At 43.8% G+C, this 26,128-nt stretch overlaps 2 protein-coding genes across 10 annotated transcripts in view; both read left to right on the forward strand.

Moving 5' to 3' along the window:
* Positions 1-26,128, forward strand: part of hoxb3a (homeobox B3a) — a 113,250-nt gene that overhangs the window by 23,611 nt on the left and 63,511 nt on the right. For 3 of the 9 annotated variants that reach the window (XM_050068227.1, XM_050068220.1, XM_050068232.1), the window contains exons 1-2: positions 40-238; positions 23,661-24,006. The gene's annotated coding sequence lies outside the window, so the exon portion shown is untranslated. The other 6 variants (XM_050068222.1, XM_050068225.1, XM_050068226.1 and 3 more) reach the window with 6 other exon arrangements.
* Positions 15,330-21,967, forward strand: hoxb4a (homeobox B4a). Its single transcript, XM_050068248.1, has 2 exons — positions 15,330-17,947; positions 19,653-21,967. The coding sequence occupies exons 1-2, from the start codon at positions 17,473-17,475 to the stop codon at positions 19,949-19,951; spliced, it is 774 nt and encodes a 257-aa protein (XP_049924205.1). The 5' UTR covers positions 15,330-17,472; the 3' UTR covers positions 19,952-21,967.

Consider the following 26,128-nt stretch of genomic DNA (forward strand, 5'->3'; position numbering starts at 1 on the left):
CTATATATTTCACATTCTAGAAAGCAAGTGACGGTTTAACGGCTTCGCGGGGATCCTAAAGGGGTCAGTAAAGTAGAGACAGAGCGGGAGGGAGGGTGTGTGTGTAAGAGAGAGAGAGCAGGCCACTACTACCGGCCGCTGCTCCTGCTCCGGTTCACACGCCGAGCCCGGCGAGCTCCGGTCTGTGCAGCTCTGGACGCTGGGAAAATCCGGTGGAGAGATAAAGTCAGGACGCACAGTAAGTAGAGTTTGAAGGCTGTCTGTAAGCGGGGGGTATGTAGAGCGGGGAGGGGATGGGAGGTGGTAATGGGAGCTGTGTAATTACCATGTCACTCACTCACTCTGTAGTGCTGCTGTAATGAAGCTCCGGTGTATTTGAGATATTTGAGATTCGATGTTGTGGCTGGTTCGGACCGCGCGACGTGGTGGCGTCACAGATGGAGTGAAATGCTGCGTGAGTGCACGCGCGCGGTAGAGTGTACTTTTGTGTTGTCCCCAGTATATGCGTTTTACTGCGTAATGGTGGCGCACAGGCACACATGACACTTGCTCAGTTTGGAGAGGTGGCTGGCAGCAAACACAGAGTGGTTTAAATCTGTGCAGTCGTTGTGTATTCGTATGTGTCTACTTGTGCGTGTGAAACATACTAAACTTTTACAAAAGTAAAGTGAATAGGAAAAAGTTGGAGCGGTAAGAATGACACTGTAGACTGCAGAAAGACTACCCTCAGATTTTACCACGAGGTTCCTCCTTTTAAAAAGTTAATAGAGTTTGTTGGAGTGTCTTAATAATGCATTTCATGAAAGGCTGATAATGTAACACAGAACAGCTCATGATGCATTTTAGCTGAAGTTTTTGAGGTGCGTAACTGGTATGTTTGATATGTTCTCTCTCTCCCTCTAGATCAGGATAAATATGGCAATCATTTTGTGAAGTGAATTCACATTTCCTCTCCGATGGCTTTTATTGCAGCATTTCTTTTGGAGAGGAAACGTTTCAGATCACTGTACTCTTGTTTTATCACTTTTACGCACGGCCATTGTGTGCGTAAAAATGGTTTCAATAGAGGATTAAGAGTTGGAAACATGCCCACGTGCTAACATTAACCAAGAGGTAAATGGACAAGGACACGCGCGCGCGCACACACACACACACACACACACACACACACACACACACACACACACACACACACACACGTAGTGATATGCGTCCTTGGGTACAAGAAAATCTTTGTCCGTTCTCCGCCCTTGTATTTTCCAGGCAGGATGGGTGTGAGAAAAAAAGGTCGTGGATACAAACATTCCCAAGGCTCACCATCAGAGTCCTTCCAGGTTATTTTACACCAGAGCCTTGGCCTGACTCTCAGCGACCAGACATCAACACTCTCTACTGAACCAAATGCTAGTGGAAGTGTTTATTAGGGCAGGACACTGATGCATTGAAAATACACTGATGACTATCAAACACTGCATTAATCTGTGAAACTAACGTGAAAACTCTCCCTTAAAACAAGCTAATGGACCTCTATGATGCAACATTTAAACTATGTGACAATTACAGTAACACATATCCGTTTAAAATCATTAGAAATAACATTTCATATGCATGCTAATAACAAGGAAATATTCGTTTATCTAAACTGAAAAAAAAAATCCAACTATGTTGTCCGTTGAAGTCAACAATTCAACACTTCTCTCAGTACATTTTTTTTAAGTTTCTTATAATTTTTTTAAACCGTGTTTAGGTAATTCACCATTACTGGTTAATAACGCCAGAGCTGCCAAGAAACCCACGTGATGTTAGGGAATATGTGCAGACCGTGTTGGGAATCAAAGTGGAGAAGGTGGAGGTGTTAACAGTACAGTGTCTGACTGTTTCCACCGAGCCTCTATATCTTTATTAGTCCTCCACACGCTGCTCCTCTGATGTCTGAAGCTGGACTCGAGCTGTCAAACAGCCCCAGCTACCAGTCACGCGGCGCTGCGCTCTCCTCGCGCACGCTCGCCTCTTATTGCTTAGATCTATCATGTAAACTGTTTAATGTCTCGTGTCACCGTGGACGCTCATATTTCGGTACCGAGAGGAGTTTCAAACTTCTTTAAAACATTCAATCACGGCTGCGTCACCGCTCCCGGTAGATAGTTAACAACCAATGGTAAAACTCTCGGTGAAAAAAGCTACGTCACAGACAATTAAATTAATAGTTCTGCTTTTGTGTTAAGGCCAACTGCATCATGGCGCCCTGAAGAGGCCGACAGATACTAAATATGGAGAGGCGGGTGCTTCCAGCACTGACATATAACACAACATGTGCTATTTGCTCACAAAATCAGACATAGTGGATCTTTGAATCAACTCGTAATGACGTGACAGAAATAATAATAATAATTTCATAACTTACAATACATAATTATATAAACTCCATCAGTTAAGGGCTGAAGAAGACCGTGAGATGCGGTAAAAAGCCCAGTAGTCGTGGACCTTAAATTAAGTGCGTCTTATTGTCTAAATATAGGTTTAGCTTTTGGTGTGTTTCATTGTCCTTTCATTGCACAGACTCTTTTGTGTCATTATGTGCGTATTTTATTTATTTTAAGAACTTTTCTCCAAACATCTGTCCATGTTGTATTTTTTAATATTTGTTATTTTAAGTCTCTAAAATAAAGTAAAAGTGTATATATATTTTTTAAATTTCCCTGACCTTTTTTGCAAAGTATTTCACAGTGTAAGTGACTTAAGCTACAGCTGCTCTTACAGGGTTTACAGAGTACTTCACGTATGAGTGGATTTCTCCTCGCCACGACCACACAGTTAATCCGATGTCCTCCGCACCCCGCTAATAAGAGAGGAGGATTCTGCTCTCGGAAGTCCCTCTCTGCTCTCAAACTCTCATTTATTATGTTCACTTTACACACGAAGCCAGCCTGCCCCAATGCATTTTCAGTCTGGGGATTCCAGGCGCTGCCCTCCGCCTTCACAATGATTTTTCACAAGCTTCACACGAATCTAATCCAGAGTCAGGCTCGGGACGCCATCAATTATTCTAGTGGAGTTAAAACAAATAAGATGTTTGTCTTCTATGTAAAAGTCTTATCTGGTAAATTATGAAAAAATAATGTTAATTTTAAAACAACAGATGCCACCACACATTTGATGCTCTTTTGCATTAAAAATATTTCTTCTGAAAACATAAATAATGACATAACTCGCTACCTATCCAGGCTGTATTTTCTATTAACGTGTATTATCGTGATTACATAATATAATCACATACCTTGCCAATAACATTAGTCAGAAGTGATTTTCAATGACAAAACTACTATAAGGCCTTTACTTTTTTTCTGGGTCTTCATCAAATTTTTTATTCATAATTTTTTTTCATTATGTTACATGTAAATTCCAACAGTTTGACCACTTGTCTTGTGAACTTTAATTATGACCGTTTCCATTCTAAAATAAACCTAATATGATACTACTACTACTACTTCTAATAATAATAATAATAATATTTACTCTTGCACATAGCTGTAGTTCAGTGCATGTTTGTGTGTGTCTGTGTGTACGTTATGTTGTCAGGATGTTTTCCAGTATGACATAAACGAATTTTGTATATCCGATGTGAAATAACGGTTCAGGCCCCCCACCTATATAAGCAGTGTGTGTGTGTGTGTGTGTGTGTGTGTGTGTGGGTGTGTGTGTGTGTGTGTACGTGTATATGTGTGTCGGGAGGGACCCGGGACCTTGAGGAAGTTTCAGTTCAGTAAACAGGAACGTCCAAAAAAAAAAGAAAACCTCCACATTTCATTTTTCATCAACTTCCTCCTTTTAATGATGATACAGGAACACCCCCAGCAGCACCAGCAAACCCCGTCCCCCTGGCCTCTCAACATGCACACACACACACACACACACACACACACAGGGACCGGACATGACACGCGTGACACAAATGTAGCTCCTTTTCTTGTCGGGATAAGTGAGAGAGGCTGTGACATGGGAAGGTGCAGCAGCAGCAGCTCTGTATGGGCTCCTTTGTTTTGCTGTGTGTGTGTGTGTGTGTGTGTGTGATCTGTTTCCCGTTTATGTACACAGGGCAGCTCCAGCCTGCAGTGCCGCTTCTCCTCACCATTATGTGTATTATGTGTATTATGTGTATTATGTGTACGGGCTTGCTGCTCCTTTGAACCTGTCGCGGCTGTCAGAAGGCGCTGAGTTTGGCTTTACAGTCTCTGTGTTGGTGATGATGAGTGGGGTGAGTAACTAATGCGACCGGCCCTTTTTGTTCATTGCATTGCAAAGGTGTGTTTGTCTGTGTGTGAGAGAGTGGCGGGCTTTGTGTGGGAGTAAGTGGGGTGTGTTTTGTTGTGTTTGGTGGGTTTATTGGCAGGGCATGAGAGAGCTGAGAGAGAGAGAGAGAGAGAGAGAGAGAGAGAGAGAGAGAGAGGGTGAGTGACCCGGGCATGGGAAGGTCCTGCGTGTGTTTTTACACAAACCACTGGCGTGTAACACTCGCGGTGCATTCAGCTCAACCTCCATTTGACAATCTGAGGCGATTTCGTTCAATTTCAGCCACTTGCTGCGTATTTATATTCACAGAGAAGCCCATTATGTGAATTGGAGCTATAGATGGTGATGTTGTGAAGCTTAGGCCTAGTCTATTTAAAAAATCAGATAACCTATTCCCTGTCCTGTAATCATATGCACACACACACACACACACACACACACATACGCACACACACGCGCGCGCGCACACTGGCTCTGAACTATTTCCCCTTTTTCTCCGTCGCAGCATCTCCTGTGATTGCTTTACGTTTAAATCGGCATTTGCGAGGCCTTAATGTCTTCTGCATACTGATAGGGGTGAACCGCGCGGCCACGCCTCATGAATAATGCACGAGAAGGAGTCACGGCGAGGTCAGCAGACAGGCTCGAGCCACGCACGGCACGAGGAGAGAGCTGCGCAGGCGCAGGGGGAGTGAAGATGGCATACAGCACCTCAGTACCCCCGATGCGCAGTGTGTGTTTGCGGTTACTTCAACAGCATGGGGGAAAGGAAATAGCAACTGGCTGCTTTTATTTATCTGACAGTGTTCCCCACTTCCGGGTCAGAAGGGTGGGATGTTTACTTCAGACAAACTACAAACTTCCACATTTAAATGAGACAGGCCGGGTAAACACACAGCGGTAACCCCACAGTGCAACCAGACCAACACCCCACACATAAGCAAATGATTACTCATAAAACAACATGCCTTAATTTCATGTGTGAAGAAATAAATAAAATAAACACCACAGACTGGGGTAAAAATGTGTGACACACATGTCTGCATGAGTGAAACCGACCTTCAATGCTAAACCTTCAAAATTAAACCTGGATCAGATCGTTCTTTTAAAAGTGTTTGCTGTCAATACAAACCTCTATCAGTGCCGCTCTGAGCGCACAGCCTGGATAAGAGGAGAATAGGGCTTGTTTGCCTTGGCGATGGTTTATGACAAACCGATAACCTTGCAAATATTTAAAGTGACCCAGGTCATGGGCTTTTCTGTTTATTTTTCAGGTTATACATGTTCAGTGTCCGCCTGGGTAACACACCAAGAGATGAACTATTTAGTGGATGCTGGACTGATTTAAAAATTGCTACTTGTGACAGAAGAGGCACAGTGGCAATATATTTGTGGTCTAAAGTAATATGTCATAAATATATAGGCTATGGGTATAAGTCAAATGCAGCATTAATCCAGTGTTATTGTCAATTTAAACAATTTCTACAAAATCAAGGCCCTCCTACCATATAGGGTGGAGAAAAATAGTCCTATACTAGCCCACTAGTACTACCACTAATAATAAAAATTAGAAAAACAACGAGATAAATAACAAAACAAACAATTGCAACTATTTGATAATAATAATAATAATAATATTAAGAAGAAGAAGAAGAATTGATACTATTATAATTGTTGTTGCTGTCGTTATTATTATTATCAGTGTTATTAATATTACTATATTTCTTCTTCTTCTTCTTCTTCTTCTTATATTGTTGTTGTCATCAATAGCAGTGGCAGTAGCTGTTGTTGCATTAGCTGTATTAGCAGTAGCTGTGTCACAGTACTGTAAGGAATAGAGAGTAGGCTAGTAGCAGCAGCTGAGGCGCAATATGACAGTTAAAATCTATTTTTGCGCCACTTCCTGTGCTCTCTGTAGCTTTTCCGCCTCAAACAAGAGTGGATGAATTTTAGCAGCACCCCCGGTTGTTTTGTTCGCCATTCCATGGTTTCAGTGTGTGTCGGGGGGATTGTATTTTCCCACAGAATGCAGCTCTCTCGTGCAGCCACCAGAGCCCGCTTCAGACCAGTAGGACAGCGAGGAAGCAGCGCTCGAGCCCCCTCGAGCCCTGCTCTGTTTCCTCCCTCCCTCCCTCCCAGCAGCACGCGCCCCGGGTCCTTTTGAATCCTAACCGACGATAACCTGTAAGCACCCCCCCGTCTCTTCCTCGCTGTTAAAATACACAGCTGTCACAACTGTCGCCGTCTTCTGCAGATGATTAATGGTGAGTGTACGGAGACACACGAGTATGTCTGTAGGTGTGAGGTGCGGAGGGAAAGATAAAAATGCCATCTTAAGGAGGCGCTGTCGATTAGTTTCTGCCTCCTTTCGGCTGCCCTTATAGAGAACACCATGATCTGTGATCCTGCAGCAACAGACTCAATCCGGAGCTCAAAACTGGACAATGTTCGGGAGAGCAAGCGAATTAAGACCTGGCTACTGTCGCTGTTTCTTTCTTATTTCCTTCTGTCTTCCTGCCTGAGGCGAGAGAACAGCCTGGCTGGATGTCCGAGCTAATAGTCAGCCTGCAGCAGAAGGTTCACGGAGTTGAAGGGTCAAAAGTTCACCATCGTGCGTGAGTTCCGCCCTCGCCTCTCCTCACTCACTCGACTCCAGACCAATTGCTGTATGTCAAAGGCAAAAAAAAAAGCAGAGAGGGGGGAGTAAGAGGAACAGAGGTAGGGAGAGGGTACAGATGAGAGAAATGATAGCAGGAGGCAAAGGAGAGGTGAAGGCCTGACCTTCCCTTCCCTTCCCCGGTAACAAAAGCAAAGCTCCTCCTGCCGCCGCAATGTACAGAGAGGGAGATGAAGGGAGAAGAAAGAGAGGAAAAATGGAGGGGTTGAAGGTGGTGGTGGGAGGGCGGAAGGTATTCGGTGACATGGAGGTGGGTGGGTGGGTGGGGGGGTGTCTGGGGGGTGCAGGTGTTTGGCTACACATTTTGTTCACACCAGCTAACATTTGTATTTCATATGGAGTCACTTTCTGTTCAAAGATTATCGTTATGCAGTCTGACTTTTGTGAGGTGAAGGAGAGGGCTCAGCAAAATGAAAAAAGGGGGCAGGTAGCGAAATGTGAAGTTATTATTAACCCTTAGCAGATGAAACTGAGACTAGTTCCATTCCGAATAAGATCTGGACTGAAAAAGATACACAACAAGATGGAATAGAATAGTGTTTTTCACACTACATCCGCATTGATTGTATTTTATTTTTACAACAACCATTCATACACAAGTGTAAGAACTGACCTGTCTTATAATCTAATTCATTTACTGTAAGTTAACAATCTCCAATGACAATAATGTTGTTGCAAATAATATTCATTTTATAATATTTATTTAAAAGTAAAAAGACAGTTTATAATGAATTATGTCGATGAAGAAGATGTATTACATCAGTACAGTGTGTGTTGGAGTGCGTGTGTGAGTGCGCGCCCCAGAGATTAGTGGTGGTAAAGTGGTGGTTTTATGCTTGGAGCTAACAGCTATTTATATATCCTCAGCCCATGTCGGAGAGAAGGAGTTTAGCAAAGCAGAGCTCTTCCTCTCCTCAGCCTTATCAGCTCAACCCTGTCAAAAATAAACTCTTATCTCGCGCACCATCCACAAAATATTACTCTTCTTATCTGATTTTTCCACTGCAAGATTAATGTCTGGCCCCGTTTACTTCTCGAGCTGAGACGAATGAGCCTCAAGCCCTTTTGGCTCCTCTGTCCATTCCTCTGGCTGTTTGCTTTTTATTTCTGTCTTGTTAAAGTTGAAGAGCACCACGAGATTGCAATAAAGGATATCGTAAAATATATAAACATTATTAATTATGGCAATTTTATGCTGTTTTAACTGCTAACCATGTTCAGATTGGACTTCTTGTTACTGCTGTTGAACTTTTTGAGGGGGAAAAAGAAAAAGAAAATATGGCAACATGTTTAACCTGTATGTCAGGGAATGTTGAAGCAAAATTAGCCAAATAAGGGAAAATAACAAAAATAAAATTAGTAAACCTAATGCCAGGGTTTATTTTTTTTAACACCGATTGCTACTTGTGGTAGCAATCGTTTGATCTCAGCTCCTGTTGAATAGCAACATTTGGACACATGTTATTAAAGCTATGCTGTATGGTAAAAAAAAAAAAAAAAGACGGTGGGGGGCGGCCGCAGAGGAGCAAAATGATAATTCAATAAATAAATAATCCTCTTATTGACGTAAACACGCTGGCCCAGGCCGGCACGGCTCCGCCTGGCCCCACCGCCCCCCCACACACCAGAAAGGTAATGGCTGAATAACTACGTTACAGATTCCGTCTTTCTCCAGAGGTTCATCCCGAGTTCACCGAATTAATTCTGTCGGTTTGTCAAACGTGAGACTGGCCCTGGGTTTTATCATCTGTACGTTTTCTCCTGCATGGCACGTCTAAAACGTCACATATTAATATGATATATTTGCATGTGTGATATTTATAGCCTATTTATTAAAAAAAAAAAAAAGCTAGCTACATGATATTATTTAGGAAAATGCGCCATGTAGCGTAAAACAAAGTGGAACATAAGAAACAATATTACACATCTGGTTTCTGTTACCGACATGATAAAATGTGGAAATATAAGAAAAGTAATAGTAGTGAAATGAGCAGGGAGAAGTGTGGACATATGGCTGCAGTTAACTCGATAAAAATCCATCGGCGGGTTGCAGAGAGTCGAATAACATCAATATAAATCCACCTGATACTTCTGTGTCTGATCTCGACGCGGCTCGATGCCTGTTAAGCACACTAAAAAGCTTTATAGGAGCTAAGCTGCAATACAACACATTTGTTTCTACCAAATATTCACGTTCAGGGCTATGAAGTGATGGCGCGGTTATACTGCGGGTTCACATGTCAGCGTGCACCGTGGTGTCATTTATATTTATACAACAAAAGGAAAGGGAGAAATGATCCTGAGAGAAAAGAAAAATCTGTGTGTGAGAGAGAGAAAGAAAAAGACCCCCCTCCTTCTCTCACATCTACTGGCCATTTTTCTTCAAAGTAATGACTCCAACTCAATGTAGTATGACGGAGAGGGAGAGAGAGGGACGGGTAAAGAACAAAATGACAGAAAGAGGAGAGAAGGGAGTGAGAGAGAGGTGGAAATGGCTGAAAGGGTGTGGAAAAGGGAGGGAGAGAGAGGGGGGAGGGAAGGGGGAGGCTTGGTTGTGCTCGGGGTGAACGGGAGGTCAGCGCGTCTCACCAATATTAAAATGTGTACCGGGGACGCGGAGTGACACGCCTCGCCCGTTAAACAAAGAGTGTGCCAAACTGGCAGATTAATTTGAAAACTTGAGTCCATGCACACACACACAACACTTAATGCCTTAAAGAGCCCACAGTCTCCACAGCAGCCCTGCTCGGTCACCCTCAGCCCCAAACTGCTCGCTGTAACACCGGGAAACACGGGGAACGGCCACCGGTGAGGGGGTTTTCCTTTATCATTTAACGCTGATTTGCTCGGGCTTTTACGCGCGGAGCTCCCGGTGCTGGTGTCGCATTGTTACGTTGACGTGTTGCCTTTGTTTCCCGCTGGACTATCACTGTTAAAATGCTTCTAACTATACAGTATTATTCCGGTTATTCTAACGCGGATCCTGAGCGATGCGATTCAGATACAGTCATGTTTACACTTTACCGGAGACCGGAGCATGTGAGTCTCTGCGCGTGTGCGTGCCTACATGAGAGCGGGGGTGTCCGCGGAAATGACAGCGACTTTTCTTTTTTTAAGATAGCGCGAAGAATCTCGAAGAGGTCAAAAACCTGTAGCGTCGGAAGAAGAGAGAACCGGCACGGAGGTGTGAATGGCTTCTCTGTGTGGAGAGAAAAGAGGAAAAAGAGTGGAGCACAGCTGTCGATCTGTTGGGATGTAAAGAAGAAAAAAGAAGAGGGAAATGTTCATAATGATAACAAGAGGAAAAATGGTTGAACTTGATGTGACGACGATGCCAGGCACGAGAGGCGGATCCGCGAGCTACAGCGGAGTGAGTACACAAAAAATAGAAATCGGCTTGTAGAAGGGGAAGCTGCCTCATTTGCATATGGTTGTGTGTGTGTGTGTGTGTGTGTGTGTGTGTGTGTGCGCCCGCTTTCTTGCCCATACCGTGTGTGTGTGTGTATGTGTGTGTGGCAGGTGCTTTGCCCACATGCTGGGAGGAAGGGGAGGACCACGTGTTGCAGGAGCTGCCGCAGAACCCCCTCCTCCCCCGTCCTCCTCTTCCTCCTGCTTCCAAGACACTATAGTTCATAATGACTTTATCGATTCATATGTTTGATCGATTATAGGCTGCGCACGTCACGCCGGGTATTTGAACAGTGTTGTAGCCTACGTGTTTCCTCTTTGTTCGCTCCCACGTCCTTCACTGCACCTTCACCATCATGCTGGTTAATTAGCTAGACTAATTAAACCAATTGGGGGCTGAGGGACTTCCGGGAGCACTGTAGAAATTTAAGCAATAATTTAGGTTTTGTTGTACCCTCCTATTGTCAACCAGACACTATCCTACAATTATATGATGCGTTCAAGGACCACTGATCATTATCAGATAGATAGATAGATAGATAGATGCAGCTTTTTCACTAACTTCTTCAGGCCTAGATGCACTCTGCAATCACCACACACACACACACACACACACACACACACACACACCAAGGGTGAAGGCGAGGTCGTGGTCAGTGGAAGGTTAAAGGTCATGCTGGACAACTTTCTCCCTCCAGTCTTACATATTCGAGCCATATTTCTATAGGTTATTTAATTCCAAATAAAAGATAGTTCTAATGTTAAGTATTGTCTGTGTCTTACAAAATTGATTTTGGGAATCAGGAGTTGATTCCTGAGTCTGTGGGAAAGAAACATCCTACAATAGTAACAAAGAAATCCGTTGTTTATGTCCCACATATGGCATGATTATACTCCCGGAAAAAAGTGAAGACAGAATACAATGAATGAAAAAAGATTATTCGCAATGGTTTCCCTGCATGAGCATTGCTGCGGTTTGATCAGTTTGCATCCAGATGTGTGGCTTTTGTTGCACATGCTGTATCGCGCATGTTGGCATTATGAGCCTGCAGAAAGCGGCAGTGGTTTCAGCTGTTTGTTTTCCTCTGCTGATTGCTAATGTGCTGCTTCTTTGATTATAAGACGGCTGTGGAATAAAATGCTTCGAGTCTACAGGGAGCATTTGTTTCTGTTCATCGTTCCTGCTCCTCCATCAATGCAAATGCTGTACACACCCGTCCTGTGTTCACCAACCAGTGGAAACATGCCACTACTTAATTTCTAGGATGTTTATGTGCGTCTTTACGCATCGACGATGGATATACAAAGTCTTTGATTAGAGTTGTTTTTTAATGTGATTTAATTTTATATTTAGTCATGAAAAGACGGGGAGGACACATTTAGCTGGCGTTAAGGAAACAGACTGTGTTTGGTGAGAGGAACAGATTCAGTGCGTCACTCCAAAAACAAAGGAGGACATTTTGGAGATGTCAGCGGCAGCATTTCTCTGCTCGTTTTACAGCCAGCTCTCAGTTTACTCTGTATTCCTTTCCCAGTTTTACCCAACCCGCTGCAGGCTGCTGATCCGGCTGCAGCATTGTGAAATTAATTCCGTCTTATTAAGTCAGAGTCGAGCTTCAACACAATGCATATTTCAGAGAACACCTTTAGATTAATCCTCGCCATACGGAGGGACAGGCCTCTGCAGCACTTCATTTTTCCACTCTGTCCGAGACTTTGCATGACAATAACCAGGAGAATGGAGCTCGGTGTATTTTTCAAACTGAACAAAGGAGTAAAATCACATTTCTCTTCTTCGTCGTTGTCCCTAAAGCTTTTTTTCACTTCGGTAATATTTCAGAACATTGACAAGTGGGTCGCCGCGGACAATGAGGCTGTTTAACCCCTCTATATGTTCATTTTATTTTATTTTTTTCATTGTGGCTTCATAGTGAAGGCCCATCGCCAAAAAAAAGAAAAGAAAAAAAACTGGTATTTTAATATAATGTTTCAGGCTCAGGTTAAAAACAGACTGACGCAAAAGTTACCCTATCGGGATATTATTTTTGGTGCAGCTGATGCATGATTATTCCTTTAGAACAAGCTATTTATGTTTGCTGCAGGAGCTTTTCACTGTTCGCTTACAAATCTCACTATTTAACCCCTAATTATGAAAAGACCCCGGGCTATACAAACGATGAAATCTTACCTTAGATCAAAGTTTAATCCTAGTGTGTTGGAGGCCTAGCAGTAGGAACAGGGAGCGACACGTCTGCACTTTTTTTCAGAAGCTTTGCCAACAACAACTGAGTTTGGGAGCAGCCGATGGGACAAACTTGTTAGAAAGGTCGTAAATTGTGAGGGGGACTTTAAAGTTATTTATTCACCCCGGCTCTCTTCCGCTGCCTGAATATTTTATTGCTTTTTATTTCACACAACCCCCCCCTCGACAAAACCTTTCAACCTCCGGGAAGTTACCGTTTGAGCTTGATGGTGTTTGAGCTGTAAACGGAATTGACCCGCAATAAAAGGCACATGTTTAAATCCAGATCTGCTGACCTTTTCCACTCACTGTATCCCGCCGTATGTCATCCTCTGTGTCTCTCAGACATCTCACTGAAACATGTTCTGATGTTACAGATAAATGTTACAGCACAGGCATAAGATATTTTTATTTCTATATTTTCATTTTTTTTTACTCATGGAGCTGAATCCAGTTCATTCAGTGTGTGTGTGTGTGTGTGTGTGTGTGTGTGTGTGTGTGTGTGTGTGTGCGTGCGTCAAAACAGGACGGTCTGGTTTTTCAGGTGGGATGTCATAGCTAGTAAGGTGGTCCTTAGCTCCCTGACAGGTTAGGATTTATTATATTTCTTGTAATCTTTACATAAACAGAAAAGAGGGAATCTGTTTTACTCATTTTTAACAAACTGGTCGTTTTGTTTCATGGGCTTAAAAAAACACAGCTGCATTTAGTGTCATCAGAGATGTTTTGTTGTTCATATAAATCTCTTTTGGAGAGAAAACCAGTTGTTTTTTTCTCTCTGCATCTAAAATGTAAATATCTCCAAGTGTGCGTGGATCTCTGGTGAGCACATTGACCTCTACCTGTGGCCGGAAACAATGAGCTCCCGTTCAGATGAATGGTTACTGCTGACAAACTTGACAGAGGGAAGGGAAGTGCCGCAGTCAGACTCACACCTTGATCGATACCTGAGATGCCCTGCGGCTAACTGGGAGGTCAAGGTGACAGAAACACGCCCACACCTGCACCGAATAGAATAGAATAGAATAGAATAGAATAGATTAAGGACTACACTTGATTATCTGGAACTGACGTGTAGAGAAGTTCAAACTATACTGAGTATAAATCAGAGTCGATGCAAACGAGAATCAGGCTGTCAGTTCCTCTCCCTCCAGTCAGAAGAGTCTCCGCGCTCTTGGCTTTTGTTGTCCGGTCTGGTGATGTATGAGCAACTTTTTGAGGAAACAGAGAACAGCAATATTGCCTGCAGCAGGCAGGGAGTGTCAGTGTCACAAAATCAATGTGGGAGCTGCTCAGGAGCAGATAGAAATTACATGGAAAATATAGCAGGGGAAACACGTTTATACGTAGGAGCAGCAAGAGCTTCAAAATGCAGAGCTGTTAGTTTATGTTTGCACCTAAATTATCTCTTCCCACAGCCTATCAGTTTGATATGATATGCACTAGAATATAATGTAAAATGGGAACTAGTTAAATTATAATTACAGTTAAATCAAATGTATGTTTTAATCATGATTTTAATTTATTTAATTGTTAAGAAAGAAAGAAAGAAAGATATTATATAGTGCAGGCCCTGGTGTGTGTGTGGGTCAGATTTCTTTTTAATTCAGTTGAATCAGAGTTTTGGAGACAGACTGCAATTCATTTACCATAGTGAAGGGACATTTATTCATTTATTCATTGGTCCATCCATTCTTCAGTCGAATCCTTCAGAAGCATTTCTGATAGGACAGTGTTTCCCCGTGCCAAGCGATTTGTCTTTTCGTCATTTAATTGTGTTCATTCCGTTAAAACGGCGCACGGTTGGAGCTGCCAACTTTTTTTTTCTCTTTTACTTTTCTTTGTCCTTTGGATAATTACAACTGTACTTCTGATTCAATTTTTGCGCAGTTATTTACGTGGATGGAATATTTTGATTTTTAATAAAATATTCGTTTTAAACGGAGCAGTGAGAAACTAAATTGGCCAAGGAGACATTTATAAATTGATTTCTTTTTATAAAAAAAGACATACAAAAAATCTTTCTCACTGACAGAGGCCCAATCTTTCCTTCGCAGTGAAATACTAAAATAAGATTATTTTATAAAAATAAATTATATTTAACAATTCTTGGGGCATGATATAACCTTCACTCGCATTGTGAAATATAAAAACATACCAATTAACAATCAATAATTCAATACACATTCTACCAAAAGAAATAAAGCAGGCCTTTATTTATATTTTAAAGATTTATTTCGCTGTTTTTCATTCAAAGTTGCACATGGAAACATAATTATAACGAGACCATACTGCAGCGTCGAGCCCACCTGTCCTACCTCCTCTCCATCACCTTACATCCGCTGTCTCCAAGAAAAAAAATGCAAACCTTTTACTTTCTTTTTTTCTTTGTAATTTGTATCTCCTTCTTTTATTTGCGCCTTAGCCGCCTAATCGTCGCCCTTGTCTCGCAGGAAGTGTTACAGTATTATAACTTCATTTCCCAGATCCCCACCAGCAGTGAGGAGGTCAGGGGTCAGGAACAGTACAGACGGATGAAAATATTCCAGTGTGGTTATGACAGGGAGTTTATGAAAGCAATAAAAGTCTATCGACGGTGTAACCTTGTGCCTCCAGAGAGCCGCTGTCTTCTATATCTACCCTGTAGATCCGGATTTGTGTAAAAATCATTATAACAATCACAAATTCGCTTCTAGGGGAGTATATAGTGGATTTATACACGACGGCAGCGATGGATCCAACGCAGGGAGGAGAGGCCTTCTTTAGCGGCTATTATTAGGTTGCAACACCTTATGGATTGATGCTTTATATTTGAATCTGTAAAATGGAGCTTTAATAAAATGTCATCCACCAATTTTTATTTCCTATCGGCAAAGACAAACACCGGTGCACTTATTTCAGGGCGTTATTGGTGGTTATGTATTTTGAATCACGTTATTGTGGCTCTGTGCTCCTCCGGAGTGATGAAAACTCAACCCAACTTTTTTTCCCTTTTTTTCGATCCTCAAATCACCTCGGAGTTTTAAAGGCCAACTCCAGGTTGAATTGGACTCCTTTTATTTATTATTTGTCCTGTTGAAAAATGATGCGGTCGACTTTACTGTTCATCTAGGAAGGCGTATTGGGGGGTTGGGTTCGTGTGTGTCTGAATGTGTGTGTGTGTGGGTGAGGGGGGCGTAAGGTTTCGATTTAGAGACAGTCAATTTTCTCGAAACAAAGGACTTGGATATCTCCATCATCTTGCCTGTGTGTATGTGTGATTGTGCGCGCACATTTAGTGCCACTGATAACTCCTCAGAAAGTGCACAACACCTCCGTTTGATTGGGAAAACATCTATTCAGTTCTATCCACCGCAGTGTTGTGTGTTCTGTGGCGCATTTTATGTCTTTGTGTCTTGTCTTTATGCTGTTGAAGGCATGCAGAATGTGTTTCAAGCAGATTTATTAGACTTAGGGGAATTTACCGTAAAACGTGTTTGGGTGAGAATGCTGGAGAATGTATGGTATTCTTTATAATGTCGTCTAGGTTCTTTGCGTCTTTACGCTGCGTAATGCAGGTTGAACTCCTTGTTTTATGGTGTTTGTATTTGTTTTATAGCAGTAAGAAAGTGACAGCAGTTAGACTCTGTTACACCGTAGTGTGTTACAAATGGGGAGAGAAGGCTATGAAAGTCTGTGGCAGCTAGTGTGAGCGGGTCACGGCTGGGGAGATGAATTTCCTTTACGAGGAAAAACAAAGATCTGAGTATCTCTGTTCAGTAATGCACAGCTCAAGGGCAAAAGCAGCCGCGCAGTGTGAATGGGGGTATATGGACTTGCTATGCCAGTGATGTTAATATCGGAAAGTGGAGGGAAATATATCCTGTTTATTCATGCAAGGCAAAAGGCGACCCCGGCTGAGGCTGAATTACCATGCAGGGGGAGTTAAATGTGGAATGGGCGCCTGTTGGAGTAACAAAAAAAAGAGGGAACCGGTGCTGGGTTCTCGTTCCTAATGCAAAGGTCTGCTGGTGATTTAGAAGGCCGTGTAACCTGAATTAGTTGATGAATTTTCTATCGATCCTAAACAAGCCAGATTTATCTCTGACACGGTGGTGCTGCTGCTGCTGCTGCTGCTGCTGCTGCTGGGTGGCGGCGCAGCAGCCGGCCAGGCCACTCTCCCACTCCACGTTATTAGCGATTTAAAAAGACCAGAGAAAAAAAGAAAGAAAAAGCTTTAGCAATCACGTCCTTACACACACACCCAAATATATACACACAGGGTGGTGCAGGCGCCACTTTAAATCCCCCCGAGCACTTTCCTTCTGCTGCTTCTTTTTTCTTTCTTTCTTTCTTCTTTTTGAAGTTGCAGCCAAACGCGTAACAGGGGGAAGGGGTTCGTTTGCAATGAGGGAGGACTTGTCATACTGTACTCTGTTGCTCGTGTGTGTCCTCCTGCAGGAGCGGAATGTATTTTCAGCTTGTCAGACGCGCTTTGTTATTGTTGTGATTCTCTGCCTGCTTAGGACGGCATGCGTGCCGACATGTGGTGGAGAGATATAGAGGGAGAACCGGGCACGGGAAGGGAGAGAGGGGGGAGACGTATTGTAAGACTGTGAATGCCCACAAACTGAGGCCATATGATGATGCGCGTGCGGGGGCCGTGTATATGCTTAATCCCATTTCCTTATCCGGGCTTCGTCCAGGAGGCGCGCCATTGGCCGGCTGCCGTCACGTGGCTTCTTAACTTTGTTCACTTGACAGAAAAGTAGGAGGGTTCAACGGAACAGGAATAACCGAAGAGTAAAGGGATGAGATATAAATTTTAGTTATATATTTTCCGAGTAGGTGCAATTCCACAAAAAGACTGAAATTAATGGCCATGAGCTCCTATTTGATCAACTCCAACTATGTGGACCCGAAGTTCCCACCGTGCGAGGAATACTCACAGAGCGACTATCTGCCCAGCCACTCTCCGGACTATTACAGCTCCCAGAGGCAGGAGCCTGCTGCCTTTCAGCCGGACTCTCTCTACCACCACCATCAACAACACCACCCACAACACCAGAACCACCACCACCAGCGAGCTGAGCCGCCATACACGCAGTGCCAGCGTCCGGGGCAGCCCGCCTCGGTGGTAATGTCCCCTCGAGGTCACGTCCTCCCCCCGGCCGGGCTGCAGACCACCCCCGTCCCGGAGCTGAGCCACCGCTGCGACTCGGTGACACCCAGCCCGCCTCCGCCTGCGTCTTGCGGCCAAACGCCCCACAACCAAAGCACTTCGTCCCCTACGAGCAGTCGGAAGGACCCCGTAGTCTACCCGTGGATGAAGAAAGTCCATGTAAACATCGGTAAGTGCTGCATGCAAACTTCTTCCTCTCTCTCCCCTCTCTCTCTCTCCCTCGCTGCGCCTTTGTGCCTGCAGTTGCCTGCCATGCAGTCAGCTAGGTGTCCACCGTCAAAATCTACGGCTTCCCCTCCCTGTTTTCTGTTAGAAGTAGAAGAGTAGCCCTTGGGTCAAGATTTACGATCGTCTGTTTGCAGGGCCAATATAATTACACCCTCCATAAATTTTTATTACACCTCTCCGCCGAGGTGCCTTTTGAAGTCCGATCTCGGGCTCGTCTGCTCTAATTCCTCGCCTTATGACAACTCAGACCGAGCCCATAAGTTAGCTTTTATGCTTTGGTAATTTGATTTTAAGTGGTGGGGTTGTATAAACGGTGTACTTTACTCTGTCGAGCCTTCCTTCCCCACTCGTTGTTCCAGGGGAGGGAAAGTTTTATGGCAGCTGAAATATTCATGTTTATGGAGCCGGCCGTAAAACACTAATGTAAAACCGAATAGCTCCAGTCTATTATGGCTTCTCTGTAATGTTCTAATAGACTTGCTGCCTATTGCGTGTTGGGATAACCGGGGCGCGTGTTTGCGGGGCGACAAAATGCCACTTCTGTAAAGTCACCGTAAAGCATTCTCTCCGTCGGACTGTTTACTCGGTAAGAAAACTCTTTGTTTCATTTTTACTTTGCACAGTTTTTTAGCAGCCACGTATGATAGGAGAGATCCTCTGCAGCATGTGTGATTGCTGTTGTCCTCTTGAAGGTTTTGGTATCTTGGTCGGCCATTCAGTGCCGTTGTATAGCTGCTGCACCCCCCACCACCACCTTTATTCCCAACCAGTTTACGCAAGGCAGACAATGCCCGCATCCTTGCTATGTATTATAATCGAAAGAAAGAGTGGCTTCCTGACTCACCGCTGCTCTTGTTGTTTCAGTGTATTTACACGTTGGTAGTCGTGCGTGCGCAAACGTGTCAAAACAGCACGGTTTTGCAAGTCTTAGGAAATGCGGCTGTGGCCCCGATTTGCTCTGAAATCACAACATTTGGACACCAGCGTCAGGCTGGCTGTGCTGGGAGGATTCACACAGCCGCAGGGCCTGAAATGACACCTGACAACATGTGTTCACTGAAAATGCAAAGTCTCGACCACAAACTGTGGCGTAAAAACAAATCAAATCCGCTGCAACAGCCACACCTAAAAGCGCAGACGAAAAGATTTGTGATAGGATAAAAGGAGATGCTAATCATTAAAGGGTCTGCCAAGGTTACAGCCATTTTGCATTCTATCAGTAGATACAGCCGTGGTGGCCATGGCTTTATTTCTCTCCGTTCCATGTTCATAATGCACACACATATCTGTTTTCCATGTGGACTGATGCTGTTTTCAGTGTTACAGGATACCATTGGACTACTGCGTAGCGTCCTCTTAATGAGATATGAAACAAATACTCTATGTATGTTTAGTGCAAGCTTATATTGTATTAAAAACGCCTGTGTTTTGTAGTAAAATTACAGCATATTTTGTTTGTAATGTAAGCTATTATTATTATCATTATTATTATTATTATTATTATTATTATTATTATTATTGTTGTTGTTGTTGTTATTATTATCATTATTATCATTATTATTATTATTATACTGAGGTTGTTGTATTTTTTATTTTTTATTGTGTGGTTAATGTGTTGACTGTTTATTCCCACTGCTGTCCCACAGTGACTTCAAACTACACAGGGGGTGAACCGAAGCGCTCGCGGACGGCCTACACGCGCCAGCAGGTCCTGGAGCTCGAGAAGGAGTTCCACTACAACCGGTACCTGACGCGCAGGCGCAGGGTGGAAATCGCGCACACGCTTTGCCTGTCAGAGCGGCAGATCAAGATCTGGTTCCAGAACCGGCGGATGAAATGGAAGAAGGACCACAAGCTCCCCAACACCAAGGTCCGCTCCGGGACAAACAGCAACACAAACTCCCAGGCTCTAACCGGCTCCCAGACCCGCAGCGGGCCCCTATAGCCCGGTCTTTAAGCTCTTTGTGTATATTATTTTTATTTTTTGCCCTCCCTGGTTCCTAAACTGACCGGCAGCCACACGTGTAACCACCGGAGCCTGCACTTTGGACCGGAATAACGTCTTTGCTCTGGAGGGAGGGAGGGATGTCATTGCCGCCCGTTCGGCCCTGATCTGTGCTGATGTTACACACTATAACAGACGTTATGACGTGGGAGGGGTGGACAGGGAGATTTCCCATTCATAAGAATATGAAATGAACAAAAGTAGGCGAAGAAGGAGACTGAACGAACTGAGAAAATGATGCGGCCGCTTCTTTGCTTTTATTTGCTCATTCTCTATCTGCGTCCCTCTCTCCTGCCGTTTATATTTCTGTCTTTTTATACTCCTCTCTCTCTTCCTCTCTATGACAGAGCATAAGGCGGTAGGCTGAGGATAATGTGCCCGCGTGCGTGTTTTTTTTTTTTTTTTTTTTTTTTTTTTTTAGGTGAAGATGGATCCTCGTTTTCATCTTTAATCATGCCAAACTCGGGCCCCATTTGTCATGTTTACTCTGCGGGTACAAAGCAAAGGGGTGAACCGCGGCTCTGCCCATTACCCCTCGCCCCTACCCCCCCCCCCTCCTGCACCCCTCCCCAAACCTCTACTCCTCACCCCCCCGCGCCACTCACACACGCACGTGTAATAAATGGAACTCTCGGTTCGTCAAGAGAAGTATTCTTACACCCCGCCACACGCGCACACACACACACACACACACACACACACACCGCCCTTATAGTATTCTCTAAAATCAAATATAACCTCCGGTATGATCCAAAATAGCACCAGGCAGTTTCCTGTCTTGCTGTTATAACTATAACTGTTGTTATTTCTGTTTTGTTTAATGACAAAGTATAGCTTTTTAAATTTTAATTATAGTTATTTTTGAATTCAGTGTTGATTGTAAAATGCTGTTATTGCTGAGAATGACAAGGAGCGTTTATGTGGTCCGTTGATTGTTCATGTTGTGATGTTGTATACAGGGAAACAGAGTGACAGGGTGATTCAAGTGAAATAAAACTAAGGCATTTGTTCCACTACGAACCAAACAGGGTTTATAAAGCTGCCTAGGAAAAGGACAATAATATTCAAACCAAAATCCTGGTACAGCTCAAGAACACATAATAAACGCAGCACTATACAATGTATTACCTATTACCTCAGTTGTACTTATATATATTTTTATTTTTTGGGGTCGTCTTATTTTCTCTTGCTCGTTCAATGAAGTGACAGCTTTTCGAGCTTTTATATTTTTGAAATTGTCTGGCGACTTATTATAATAATAATTATTATTACCTGCAATACAAAAAGCGCTATTCATTTCTTGTATGTGGAAATTAAAAAAAAAAAAAGTAATTTAATTATAAGCGATTGTTCTAACCAGGGACACTCAGAAAAATAAGGAGCCTTTTTATTGCATGTCTGAATGGTGTTGATTTATTTTTCTTTATCTCCCTCTCTGTCCCTCATTTCTCCGCACATTAAATGCGCGCACACTTTTCCTTTCCTCTCTTTACTTCCCCTCTTCTCTCTTTTCTGTGCCACTTTTTAGATATTTTATTCTGCAAGTGTTTTTTTTTTTTTTTAATTGATGTTATTTTATTTACATTCCAAAGATTAGTTTCTATGATGATGATGATGATGATAGCAATGATGGTATTGTTGAATATGTGTTACCTCCTCCGATATGTAAGTTGCTCCTTTCTCTGCTTATGCCTCCTCAGTGTCGACCTTCTTATTATTTGTAAATAGTTCATAGAAATTTAAATAAATGGCTAAAAAAGAATATTTCTCTATCTTCTTATTTCCTCTGTCAAAATTATGAGTTTCTTCTATAATTGTTGGGGCACAGCCGACCATTAAAGACAAAAAGGTTTGAGTTATGTCACATAAAATCGTCCCGTTTGAATTCAAGTTTTTAAGGTTTTAGTATTTTTTCTTTGTTTGTAAAATTTGTAATAAAAATAATCTCCATTTTGCCTCCGCAGCAGCTCTGACAGAGCAAAAACACTTCCTTCTCTATCCTCTCATCGATGTTTAATGGTGAAGGATGTATTTAAAGCATATAAACACACGCTCCCACATGCACACGAACACACACGCACACAATAAATAATTTCATTTAATTTCAGTGTTGGTTTTGCCTACAAACTGCACAGAGACCTGTCTTGAGAAATCAGCAGCCTGCGATGATTAATCTGTCCCGGCCATGAGTGATCTTGGTACATTACGTCCTGTAATCTCGTTTTAAATCACAAACCGTCCCCCCGTTTCACTCCCGTTCTCCCGTTAATTTAACGGCTGCTCAGACGCGCTTGCACCGGCCCGACACAGAGTATGAGACCCCCCCTCCCTCCTTCCTCCCTTCCTTCCTCTCTTTTTCCCCAGAAAAAAAAACATTAAATAGTTTCTCGCTTCGTGGTCTTTTAATGCTTTAATGAGTGTAATTTTTGCACAACAGTTTTTTTCCCTCCTATCGGTGTTTTCTGCACCGGTTCTGTGCGCGCATGTGTGTTTTATTTTTTATATATTACAAAAAGGGAGCGGGCCGGCGCCATAGCTCAAACCCTGACAACCAAATAGATAATCAACAAGACGAATGGCTTCTTTTGTAAGGCGCGGCTCCCGTATTAATTTTCATTTTCTTTTCTTAGAGCAGGTATCGAAAAATATAGAGCAAGCGAGGGGGGAGAACGAGAAAATAGCATTCCTCCCGATGAACTTTAAACAAAAAAAGTGTGCCCCCCAAATTGGTCCGCTCGTATTCCTCGGCCCAGAGAAGATTCCCTATTACTTGTTGGTTGATTTCTCCCTGGGCCTCTTGCCACAGAGACTCCCTCTGCCCATTTATCTGTTTTCTTCCTGTTTATGAAAGGCTCCTCCAGCGCAAAAAGCCGCCCTCCTATCAAACTGTACACCTAGATGCGCTCAAACACACACATACACTGCGCCAAAATGGCAAAGCCTTATATATAGGGACTCGCGTATAGGCGAACCTGCATTTCTGTGTTCTGTGTGAAAATGTATTTTGCTCTTTTATTTTTACTATTAGCCCCTCTGCTTCAAAGTGACTTTCAACATGTGCATTAATGCCCAGTTGCTCAGAAGGAGCCCTATTTATTTTCTTCTTATATGGCGAATACTATAAGGTTGAATATCCCCTCATCCACATATACAAGGTAACATTTGTGCCCTAATGCTGTCGTTTTTTCTTTACACCAGTAGTCTCATATTAGAGTGTCTTAACAGACCACCTCCCCAATATCTGCACACATGCACACACACATATGTGCCTCCACAATAACCCCTAAAGCCAGTGAGCGCACGCAGTCCGAGTTGAAATAAATGAATTTGCGTGCGGGTTGACACCGCGCACAATAAAATCCACCAAGGAATCCATTCTCTTTTAGCTCCCTTTATCAGCCGGGGCCTTCTGCTGCTTCTGTGAATGGGAGCAGATTTTTTTGTGAGGATGCCCACCCCCAACACCTTTCAGCCCCCCCACCACCACCCCTCTGAAAAAGTTCACCGCCATTATTTTCTGGACAGGACAGAAGGGGACGGCACCTCAAGAAAAATGCGAGAATTATACAAGAAAAAAAAATCATTAATCACTTTGTTCTTCTTTAAACACTTCTTCTCCTTCTCCTTCTTCTCTATTGTTATCCGGCAGCCACACACAAGACCCCTTCTGCCAGGAGAGAGAGGGCAAGGAACAGAGACAGACAGACAGAGAAGAAGAAAAAGAAGACGTCTTGGAAGACACCCCCACCCCCCTCCCTCACACGCACACCCTCCTCACACACACACATAAACAGTCATACATACACCTCCCCTTCCCACCCATCAGCAAGCTATTTTTTACACCCCACAAGTATCCCACCATAAGAAAAAAAACTTTTTTCTTCCTCATTGGAAAGAAGAAAATCCCTCCAAAGAAAGTCCAACAAACCAGTCAGAGATCCCTCACGGCGCAGAAGAAGATGGCACAGAGGTCGCTGAAAGTGGTGGCGTCTAAGGTAAGAGGCCTGGGAACTTCATTTTGTCCCCTTTTCTGTCTTTGGCTCTCTTGTTGCTGTGTGTCTGATGGCTTGGTGGCGTTTTTATGGTTTTATTGCCCCCCTGCGCATTTGGCGAGGTCAGGCGAAGGGGGCATTTATGGCCGCAGGGGCTTTGATTTTAACGCAGGGACTTTTGGAGTTGCGTGTTTGTGTTGGAAGGTGCGTGCTTGAGAGTGTGTGTGTGTGTTTGCACGAGAGCGTATCCAGCTACAAATGACAAACTTGTGATGTGGTGTTTTCTCCTGAGTTTATGCAACTGTTTCCTTCCCCCTTTGCTGCAGCGGTGTCACTTCTGCGTCTGTTTGTCACTCACAAGGCCTGCGTCTCTTGAGCATCTGTTGTTGTGTGTAAATCAAATGTACGTCTTTTACGCACGGGTTTGGGTGGGTCGTTATAAAGAAACGGGTGGGGTTTATTTCAGTTTTTTTTTATTCAGATGAAGGTGTATTTTAAATTATATGGTACAATTGCAATACAAACTCAATGTATTCGCCTTCACAGGCTCATATAACTTCAGGAAAATTCAGAAATGCTCCAGCTAATGTATGACAGAGGGGCCCACGTGAATAATTCCTGGTTCACCCGGAGCTTATTATGCATTTTGTCTTGGCTGTGTTTCTGTGGTTATAAAGTGTTGCAGTGGCCTATAGCTTTTAATGAGATACGGTTGCATGCATGTGTGTGTGAGTGTGTGTGTCGGCCAGGTGCAAAGAGGCTATGGAGACTGCGGTGGGAATATGAATAATACGGCGCTCAATTGGAGAGAGGGAAGCAGGGGGAGGAGGGAGGGTGAAAAAGAAAAATTAAAAGAACAGGGAGAGCGCTGGTTAATGGATACTCTCTCGGTTGCGCTCCAAAACAATTTACCTCGAAAACAAACGATCTGCGAAGCTTTCCAGATGAACTGCGAACGATCGCCGGTCGCCGTACGCGCTCAGGCCCCCGGTATCTGCTGAGCCGAGCAGTAGCGGCCTCAGGAAGCGCACTCACTCCTGTTTGACCCCTTCAGAAATCAATCTGCCTGGGATTAAAAATAAAAGGGCGGCGGTTTTGGTGGAGGGGCTCTGGCCTCTCATGGGGATGCAGGCCGTGGCATGATGCGATGCGTGGAGAAGTAAGAGAAACAAATGAGAGAAATATAAGCGGAAGGAAAGGCAGGGAGAGAGGGGGTGTGGAGGAGGATAAAAATCGATGGTCATGCAGGGCAACGGAATGGCCAAGCTGCGGCCACAGAGGGTTCAACCAGGGGACACGTTTTTCTGACCGATGAGGTCCACTGGCTCTGAAGCCAGAGGCTGACCCGTGGCCCCCCCCCCCCCACACACACACACACCACCACCACCCCTACCCCCACTATCCCAGGTCCCCCTTGACCTCGCAAGGCTGCTGCTCCCTCCGCTCTCTCGGACATTCCCAGACCCCCGAAGCCCCCCGGGCCACTTAGTCACAACAGGCCGAGTTCAGGGCACTGTAACCCAGGGGCACGGCAGCCATATCTCAGCTCCCACACCCAGACAGACAGACAAGTAAACTAACCACCTGGGCAGGGGTCAGTGACAGGCCACTGCTGACTCTCAGTAAAATGGGGTTGTCTTGATGAGACTGGCTGAGATTAACAAACATAATGAACATTTTATATTTTAACAAGATAATACTAATAGTATTTGCCTGAAGGATACTGTTTTCAAAATGTTGCATCAAAGCAGCTGTCTCAAGTTTTGGTCAATCTGTTATTTAGGAGCAGAGCTTTTCAAATGTGGTGTTCTGTCTCAATCTAAAGCTCTGAGCGCTCTAATACAAGGTGCTGTGAGACATTCTAACTGTATGATTTGGTATGAAAGGGTCAGGCAGGCCAGCAAGACAGGCTGAGACAGAGAGAATGTGCAGCCTGATGCTGGACAGTATTTGGACAGACTGGGACCTTAGTGTAAACAGAGGCTGCCCCTCCTGATTGCCTTGCTGAAAAGCTGCTGAGCTTGTTCCAGAGTTGTTCCAGCCATGTTTGCACGCTGTATTCAGAGGTGAATTCTACACTATGTTTGATCAAATTCGAGACATGACACTCATTTTGACATGCTGA

The sequence above is a fragment of the Epinephelus moara genome, chromosome 18, assembly GCF_006386435.1.
Source record: "Epinephelus moara isolate mb chromosome 18, YSFRI_EMoa_1.0, whole genome shotgun sequence".
NCBI classification, from domain to species: Eukaryota; Metazoa; Chordata; class Actinopteri; order Perciformes; family Serranidae; genus Epinephelus; species Epinephelus moara.

What these genes read in the sequence shown, in the direction of transcription:
- hoxb4a (XM_050068248.1), top strand. Translation starts at nt 17,473, where the DNA reads ATGGCCATGAGCTCCTATTTGATCAACTCCAACTATGTGGACCCGAAG. An exon ending in GAAAGTCCATGTAAACATCG is followed by an intron (nt 17,948 to 19,652) that starts GTAAGTGCTGCA and finishes GCTGTCCCACAG; the next exon opens with TGACTTCAAACTACACAGGG.